General features: G+C 47.8%; 1 protein-coding gene across 1 annotated transcript; it reads left to right on the top strand.

The window, feature by feature from the left end:
* Positions 1 to 3,442: 3,442 nt before the first annotated feature.
* myclb (MYCL proto-oncogene, bHLH transcription factor b) lies at positions 3,443 to 9,182 on the top strand. Its single transcript, XM_057020760.1, has 3 exons — positions 3,443 to 3,734; positions 4,475 to 5,177; positions 6,378 to 9,182. The coding sequence occupies exons 2-3, from the start codon at positions 4,520 to 4,522 to the stop codon at positions 7,133 to 7,135; spliced, it is 1,416 nt and encodes a 471-aa protein (XP_056876740.1). The 5' UTR covers positions 3,443 to 3,734; positions 4,475 to 4,519; the 3' UTR covers positions 7,136 to 9,182.
* Positions 9,183 to 9,184: the final 2 nt, after the last annotated feature.

Raw genomic sequence — 9,184 nt, forward strand, 5'->3', positions numbered from 1 at the left:
GTGTGTGTGCAATCCTTTGAGAATGCTCAATAACGCGGCTCTGCCAAATATCACTTATGTAATCGCCTCATTTTGTTCAAGTCTGTTCCTGTGAAGTGTGATTTCTTCACCTCCCGATAAATCGCCATCGTGTTCCCCATGACATCGTCCCCTCATCCTCACGTCCTCCTCCACTTTATTCCCTCTTTACCTCTTCATTATTTTGCACATTTATCTATCAATTCCTTTGAGCTCATTTGTTACCCTGTTCCTTCACACACACACACACACACACACACACACACACACACACACACACACACACACACACACACACACCTGCATCTGTCTCTTAAGGGTACAGTCTGTACTTTGAGAATTGACTTTTTACCCAGAATGCAATGGTTAAAGATGAGTGTCTGAGGGACCCGTCAATGTGAGTGCGTATGTGTGAGGTTTTGTGCGTGTGTTAAATGGATTTCCGACCATCTTGAAACTTTTTCTTGATGTGTGATTCATTAGCTGTGCTGCTGATTGATTGAAATCAATTCCTCCTTTGATTGGACGTAGATTTCCACCCCAGCAAACGTGACTTTCCTCAAAATTCCCCCACACAGCGCACATCATCAGCAGGTTTAGAACGTCCTCAAATATATAGGCATCAAAAGGAATAAAGAGGGAAGTTGAAAACTTTTTTTGCTTTATGTGGAAAGGCTTCCCTTTGATATTTTAAATGATTTGATCAAAGGCAATGCTAATGCTGTTCGCTCTGCCACCAGGTCAGTGTGTGATCTCCATCTCTAAAGGGAAACATGGCTCCCATGATAGGATGACGACAAATAAACAATAGCTTTAAAGTAAAATTAAAACCTGTCACTCATTAATACAACCTGTGAAAAAAAGAATGTGTGTGTGTGTGTGTGTGCGCGCGCGTGCGTGTGTGTGTGTATGTGTGTGTGTGTGTGCGTGTGTGTGTGTGTGTGTGTGTGTGTGTGTGTGTGTGTGTGTGTGTGTGTGTGTGCGTGTGTGTGTGTGTGTGTGGGCAGGGTTCCATAAAGTCATTTACCTCCAACTGTGTTGCAGATGTGTCTCACCTCCATGATTCTTTTTCCTTCTGGATTATCCTCTGAATATTAAACCCCCAGGATGAATTGATTCACTTTACTAAGCAATAAAAGCTTCTGCGTGTTTGCTCGCTACTAAATTGCACTGAGGCAGCTTTACTTTACTTTTGTTTATACATTTGTTGTCTGTAAATCAGCGCACATGGTCAACACACACATTTCTTGGCTCTTTTTATGATCTTTGCAGGCTAAACATTTATCATTCTAGTTAGCGGCAGAAGCCTTCTCTTTTAGAAGACCGGTCAAAGTCCGCTCAGGTGGACGGTGACGGCCCTGCTCCGAAGCCTTCACGCTAAGGAGGGGGTGGCACGGGCATCTGATCCCATTAAGTCACACCCTAGACTTTGCTGCTAACGCTAATGGGGTCGTTGGAGTCAGTGGTGACCTTGAAGGCTGGAGGCTGAGGTGGCGCGTCTGTGCATAAACGATAATGTTTAATAGGGGACCTCCCAAAAAAAAGAGAGACGTCTCCTCGACGCGACAAAGCAGCAAAAAACCTGCTAACAACCAACACTGAACAAGAAGAAACATTTGCTTTTTTGTTCTTTTCCTGCAAAACAACTAAAACTTTCTTAAACTGACCTCATTTCTGCCTTAAATACAATGTACAAATGCTCAAAAGCAAAGAACAAAGGGGGAGGAAGTGAGTAAAATCCCTGAGTAAACAGTAAAATTCCAATATTTCAGACAGCAAACGCCTCATTAGAGATGTTTGGCAGCAGCAGGGGTTCAGTGTCAAAATGCAAAGTGAAGATCTGCCTCTAACAGGGTTCCTGGTGCGGCAACAGTTGCGCTTAATTGGTACTTTACCAGTGATAATGTTTCACTAATCCCAAGACAGACTGTTTGTTTGTGTCTGAAGTGGATGTACAGGAAAATAAACCGAGGGGAGGGATCAGGGGTGCCCCCCCTTCCTTCCCTGGTGCATACAAGACTCATTAATCCACAGAGGAACGGCGGCAAATGAGTTATTTCGCTCCCAGGCGCCTCAGCAACACATCCACATGCGCATCTGCATGAAAGAATGTCTGGAATCATATTTATATCTGCATATCAATGCCTTTCAAGAGGAAACGGGATCAATTATTTACAGGGGGGAGCAGTAAAACTCCCTTACTGGCTTTGTCTAATCTAAAAAGATACCTCTCTCTCTCTCGCTTTCTCTCTCCCTTTTTGTGATTTTTGAGGGGCGGGTCCATTGCTCCCGTTCACGTCTAATGATTAATTCAAAACAGGGGAGGCAGATTAAGCATCTCAAAGTGTATGAAACGAGTGGGAAGACAGGGAATGATGGGATGAAAGCACCGCGAGAGAAAAGAGGGATCAGAAGCAGAGAGGGAGAGAGAAAGTGATCCTGGAGGAGCATTTTGAAAGATTCTGCATCTGCTGTCTTTTAGGTCTGAGCCTTTGTAGGCTCCCTCCTGGGAAGAGGAGGGTTTCACCCCCCCACCCCCACCCCTACCCTCCAAAGTCTCCCCAATTCATGCAGGGTCAAGATCTTTTTGATCAGGAAGGGACTGAGGATAAAAGCGCTAGGAGGGGGCAGAAAAGTGGGCAGGAAAGACACTGAGGACTAGTAGATGAGTGACAGAGGACAGGAGGAGTGAGTGTGTGCGTGTGTGTGGTGTGTGTGTGTGGACAGAGAAGGGGCTGACACTGTTTTGAGGAGGCTGGAGGAGGGACAGCAGACTTGTAGTTATAGATAGGAAGGATGTTTCTCAATCTCCAAATGGAGACAGGCCCTTGTCGGGAACATGCGTGTCAGCAGTTGGGCTCTGTGTGTGTGTGTGTGTGGTGTGTGTGTGTGTGTGTGTGTGTGTGTGTGTGTGTGTGTGGAGGGGGGGGGCTCAATGATATAAGCCAGATATTGATTACGGAGACCATCAGATACTGCAGCTTCTATTTCTCTATCTTTGACAGGACACCACCAACTGCATGATGGCGTCTCTACTGGCCTCTGCTGGAAGGCTGCGGTGTGATTATCAACTGATCCTCATCTTAATTTGACATTTTAACCCCTCACAGCCTATTCGCTTTGTGAGAAGTGTCCCAAATGTCCCTGTTTTATAGCCAACACTCCTCCTGCCTACAGTGGTTGTCCTATATGCACAAACCAAGAGCAATTTTCAGAATTATACAATAATTATGTGTGAAGAGCAGCTTGCAGCATAATTATATGTAAAAATGGAACAGCGACATCTTATGAAATCAGTGTCATGTAACCCTGCCTCTCATAACAACCTCTGCGGTGCAGCGTGCGTGTTTTAAGCGTGCTGCGCCTTTAAACGGTGGGCGTGGCTCGCCTACTACGACACGCCTTTTATGCATAATAGCCGTCTGTCCTTCCCCCTGATCAAATAGGCTGGAGCTGTAGTCACTACAGACAGAAAAGTGTCTCGGGCCGAACCCCATCCAGCTCGGCGAGTGTCTGGACTTGTGATGTGGCGGACTGTTTACAACCTGACAGCCAAGCCGAAGCTCTGACCTCCTGCGTAAAGGACACGTTGCGGCCGCTCCTGCTGTTCTATTGGGGGGGGGGGGGGGTGTTGTTTTTGCTTCGTGTGTCGGAGTCTTTAATTGCGCACAGTGGATCGATGAGGACGCGGGCTGGTTTTGCACTCTCAGCACCAGGTAAAACTCCTTCCATTTGATTACAAGTATCTCGCAGCAAGTCAGGGAGTCACTGATTGGACAAATTACGCACTGGAAGTTGAGCGTTTTCTCAGGTTTCCAGCGCGTCTGTGGCTTAATTGGCGCTGCTTTTTAAGCGGCCGCAGCTGAAATCTTTGAGCTTGATAAGAACCGAGGAGGAGTCGGATAAAACTACTTTACATACGATTCCTCTGGAGGCTGCTGGGCACCTGCCTATCCAATTAGTCTATTTATTTCTCTCTGACTCTTGTGCCGAGTAGTCAGCAGAAAGTAGAAACCCCTGCCCTCCCCTCTCTTGCTCCCTGTCACAGTATACTACTAAAACACTGTTATGTAATGAAACTCTTGCGAAACTAGAGCTACTCTTCACTCGCACACGCTAAATGCGCCTTAACTTAGTGTGATTGTAACATGCGTGTTCAGTTTGTGGCGGACTGACCGCAGTTGCTGCTGATTTCAGCTCCGGCTCTGTCTGTACATCATGTTCCAAAGCAGGTAGACCATTTAATGAATGTCGCACCTTCGTGGAGGAGTTTTCCCCCACTATCCCATTTAATCGAATTAGTCGTTAATCGATTGGGATGAATTCATTTGAAATAACCGCAATTTACATCAACATTTTCCCCAGACGGAAAGATTCGGGCAGGGTTGCGATTATTTTAACATATTTTTTCTGCTCGGATTAAAACTCGGTCCTCAACTGCCTGTCTTGCCTGCAGACAGAGGGACCGCGGAGTGATTCGCCCCCCTGCCTGCCAGCCCCCATGCCGGGCATCAGCTCCACCGCGCCTCGTTATGAAAACTGGGACATGGACCACCTCGACCACTACCATCATTATTTCTACGATGATCACCACGACCCGGACGAGGATTTCTTCAAGTCCACGGCCCCCAGCGAGGACATATGGAAGAAATTCGAGCTTGTGCCGACCCCGCCCATGTCCCCTATCCGGGCTTTGGAAGGACCGGGCAAGGTCGGGCTGCTGTACCCGACTTTGGGAGACAAACTGGAGTGGGTCTCTCAGTTCTTGGGGCAGGACGACGAGCAGCAACAGCAGCACGAAGTGCCCTGCAAGCTTGCACCAGCCGGGGACACCTTTGGGAATCTGAGCTCCATAATTATTCAGGACTGCATGTGGAGCGGCTTCTCTGCCGGACAGCAGCTGGAGAGAGTTGTCGGGGAGCGCTGTGCCCCTCGTCCCGGGACGGGGGCTGCTGCTGCCGTTGCCGCCGCTGCCAAAGTCGCCGGTGGTTCTGCCGTTCCGTCTCCGTGGAGAGCGCAGAGTGGCCCCGCCGACGCGTCAGCCCTCGGCGCGCTGGCGGCGGAATGCGTGGACCCGGCGGCGGTGCTCACTTTTCCATCAGCGACCGGGTGCAAGAAGCAGGTTTACTCTGGCTCGGAGTCCCACAGCGACTCATCAGGTCAGTAGAATCTGAAGAATAGGGAACGCATCACACTTTTGAAAGAATTGAGAGTAACTCAATATTTTCAAAGCATGAGATTTCATCTGCAGTTTTTTATTTTATTTTAAATCTTTCATCATTATCAAAGTCGACTCTTTAACTGGGGCCATGTCTTCCTGTGGCGGGTGGCATGGCACACGACTGCATTGCGTTACCTTGGTGCATGCAACACATGCTTCCAGCTCCAGTGTGACACGCCCATTAAAACATCTGCTGACTGGCGGCCCTCCAGCAGACCAGCTGCTGCTTCTCCCTGTTCCTCCACTTACACTGGTGATAGCATCAAACCCTGCTCCCCGGTTCTCACGAGACAACCGTTTCCAGTCCAGGCTGAAAAGTTAACTGCGTTTTTTTGAGTTTGCCGGCATGTGATGCGGAGCTCAGACCATACATAATGGTGTGTGGAATGTCACAAAGGGAACTTGTTGCTGCATTCCTCCCCTCAACAGGCTGCAGCGCCAATTGTGTCAGTGGGTGGATTTGGTCCGAGCCAGCCCGGAGCTGTGAATAGAACAGGATTAGCCATTCAGGAGGTCGATGAGGCCTGCAGGGTTCTTTGACGTTGGTTTCAGGCGGTATTTCACAGCAATTTCAGGGGCTGATTTGAGCCCAAATGGATCAAAATGAGCCTTAAAAGTATCCCTAAGTTTCCATAAAGATTCATTTTAGAGCCACTTGAGGGAGTTGACTCTGCATTCCCAGCAACAGTGTGTCATCTTTTTGCCAACAGCTTTATCAAACACTCCCTCCCCAGCCTTATTCAAATAGAGATTCTTCTTTTCTCCGCTGCCAAACACGCAGAGGCACAATTACAGTACAAGTGTTTCAATTTACAAGAGCGCTGAAAATTCCCCCAAGGGTCTCGTCAGCTGGTCGATAAAGCCTTCGCTCAAGTTCAACTTCCCGCTCCAGGAAACGGCAGCAAATGGTTTTAAACGTAACCGTTCTGAAGACTATTCAGCCTGCCTGAACGGCCCAACTTTTTTTTTTTTTTAGGTTCTGTGAGCAATAAATTGGTGGCAGAAAGACCGTCAACGGGCGGGGAAACGTTACCTCCAGGAACAGCTCAGGCTTCCTGAGGATTTTGGGTTGAGGGACCTAAACAAATGGGTTTTAAAGGGCATATTAAGTGACCATTTGCTTTCTTTCTTTTCCCAGATGATGACAAAGATGAGGAGGAAGAGGAGATAGACGTGGTGACAGTAGAGCACAAGCAGCAACGCAAGCCTCGTCGTTTGGTCAACTCCCGTAAACCGGTGACTATAACTGTGCGGGCTGACCCTCTGGACCCCGGAATGAAGCATTTCCACATCTCGATCCACCAACAGCAGCACAACTACGCCGCTCCCTCGCCGGACACGCTCCCTTTGCCATGCGAGCCCCCGCGGAAGAGGGTCCGACACGAGCCCCCCTCCCAGGCGTCGCAACCTCACCACAATTCGCATTACCATCAGCCCCGGCCGGGCCACGCCCCTCTGAACTTGGACAGCAGGAAGGGTCATGTGACCGTGGCCGGCGTGCGGTCGGAATCCCCGAACCCCAGTGCGTCTTCTCCCACTTCCTCGACGTCTCCTTCATCTCCTTCCTCCACAAGCTCTCCCACGAAGGCCCACCCCCTGTCCCACCTCTCCAGCCCACAGTCGTCGGACTGCGAGGACACAGACAAACGCAAGGCGCACAACTTCCTCGAACGCAAGCGCAGGAACGACCTGCGCTCTCGCTTCCTGTCTTTACGGGACGAGATCCCGGGCTTGGCGGACTGCCCCAAGACACCGAAGGTGGCGATCCTGACCAGAGCCACGGAGTACCTGCAGCAGCTGCACGCCAGCGAGCGGCAGAAGGCTCAGGAGAGGAAGCAGCTGAAGGCCAAGCAGCTGCACTTGCTGCAGAGGCTGGCGCAACTGAAGCGATCTTGAGCGATACGGGTGGCTGCTCGCAGACGCACACTCGCAGAACTGAGCGGGACGACATGAAGGAGAAAAGACACTAGCGTTCACTTTGATTTGGTCACATTGGCTTCGTGCGGGTGGATTATTTCCTTTTTCATTTTGTTTTTTGTGTGTTTTGCACATTAGCTTCTGGGTGAATGATGAGACTGTAAGCTGGTCAGGACAGCGAGCTAGGGACTGATCTCGCAGGGCATCTTAGAGGCAGGTAGTTAGTCCGTGGTTACTCCATATCAGATATTTATTTCCCCTTGCTAAAAAAAAATATTCGCTTGCTACAGAACAACTTGCGGTTAGCAGCTGCATGCTTTGGTCTGATGTGCTCTTTGCTACGATATGCTAGCACAGCGGTTTCATCTCTTAAAGTTCTCAACCTCTCTGTAGTATTGGTTTCGTTTATTTTTTATTGGTGTTTGCTGGTTGCGCTCTCAAAGCAGCTAATTTTTACACACTTTCTCAGATTAAACGTTTTCCTATTGCATCGCACATGTCCCAAAGGCAGCGCCACGCTAATGGCTGCAGCCTGTAGAAATATTGGAAGTAAAGGCGAGGAGTGATTTCCCCCCCCACCCCTTCCCCCACACACACACTAAGACGGGTTTTTCCTTAACATTATTGACGTGCCATGGAGAGCAGCCTTAAAGGCAGATGTCAGCTTCAGATGATCAACCAAAAAAAAACTCATACAAAATTCAATGTCAAAGGTTTTTTTTTTTGTTTGTTTTTTTAAGATGCCAATATTTGCTTGGTTTTGATGAAGCTTGCGGAGTTCCAACTATATCTTGCTGTTTAAGATATTTATAACATTTGTTTTGCATTCAATGTAAAGCCTTTAGAAGCCTTTCGGTGTATGTAGATTGTTCTATTGGATGTCGTGTATATACCCTTACTGTACAGTCCCTTCCAAAGTCTACTATACTCATCCTGGTTTTTTCATTTGGCCCTGGATCACACACCAGGGCCAAGCTTACTGGCTTTTCAAAGACAACTCAAAGCTTCTATTTTTGTTAATAAAATGATTATAAAAAAAAAAAAAAAAAAGTCCAAATAAAACACTTACTGAACATTGATCACACTAGCCACTTTGTCACCACTTTTTTTTTGCCTACTTGACTTTGTCTCTGTGGTTTTCTTTTTATTTGTACAAGTCAGTTGACAAAAATTTTATACTATATTTTCATACGGAGTTGTTTCAGCGCGCGTTGACTGTTTTGTTACTGTAGCCCACAGGGCTTTACCGGTGGTTACGTCGGGGTGCCTGCATGTTCTGATCGTGCCGTGTAGTGCAAAACACCCGAATGTTCTTGTATTCAAATCCAGCCACGCTAGCTGTAGCACTTTCTTAAATCTGCAGCAGGAGGAGGTGGGGGTGGTCTTAAGAGGATCTTAAAAGATTAAACTTCTTTCTGGGTGTCGCCTTCAGTGACCTTATTGTTCCCTGCTTTCGCTCTGTCTTTTTATCAACCCGGCGCTTCACATTGTCCCGTTAAGCCATGCCACAGAACGCTGTAGCTCTGGAAACAGTACTGTAAATTTAATGTTGAGTATCATACTCTGCTAATACCAGCACTCAGGAAACTCCCAGGTGTATCTGTGTAGCTCCTGTAATGGCCACCATTGTGCGTTAACGACACCTCTCCGTGTGACAAACGGATTTATCGTTTGACCAAATGCTTCAGGACATCTTTGTTCCCCATCTCCTTCCCCTGAGTTCTCTTCCCTCTGCAGATTAATTCAGCAAAAACCAACACAAAACACCATTGCTGGCCTGGTTTTGGTTAATAGGGTGCGACGCCGCAGTGGTTTGCCATTTTCTTTTTGCATTGGTTTGACTTGTATCTGTCACTGGCCTCTGCTGTGAGCACAGTTGCTGCAGCAGCAGATGTTTCTGCTTTCTTTGGGAGTTCAGCTTATGGTGATTTTTGACGCCTTGTCTCAGCACTTTGTTTATTGTTTTATGTACCTCATCAGTCTATGTAAGTCAGAATAATAATAAAATTTGGTTTGATGTCATAAATG

The sequence above is a fragment of the Takifugu flavidus genome, chromosome 21, assembly GCF_003711565.1.
Source record: "Takifugu flavidus isolate HTHZ2018 chromosome 21, ASM371156v2, whole genome shotgun sequence".
NCBI lineage: Eukaryota > Metazoa > Chordata > Actinopteri > Tetraodontiformes > Tetraodontidae > Takifugu > Takifugu flavidus.

Bases quoted from the DNA above. Each gene is read 5' to 3' on its own strand.
- myclb (XM_057020760.1), top strand. From the start codon at position 4,520: ATGCCGGGCATCAGCTCCACCGCGCCTCGTTATGAAAACTGGGACATG. The intron at 5,178-6,377 runs GTCAGTAGAATC...TTCTTTTCCCAG, and splicing joins GTCCCACAGCGACTCATCAG to ATGATGACAAAGATGAGGAG.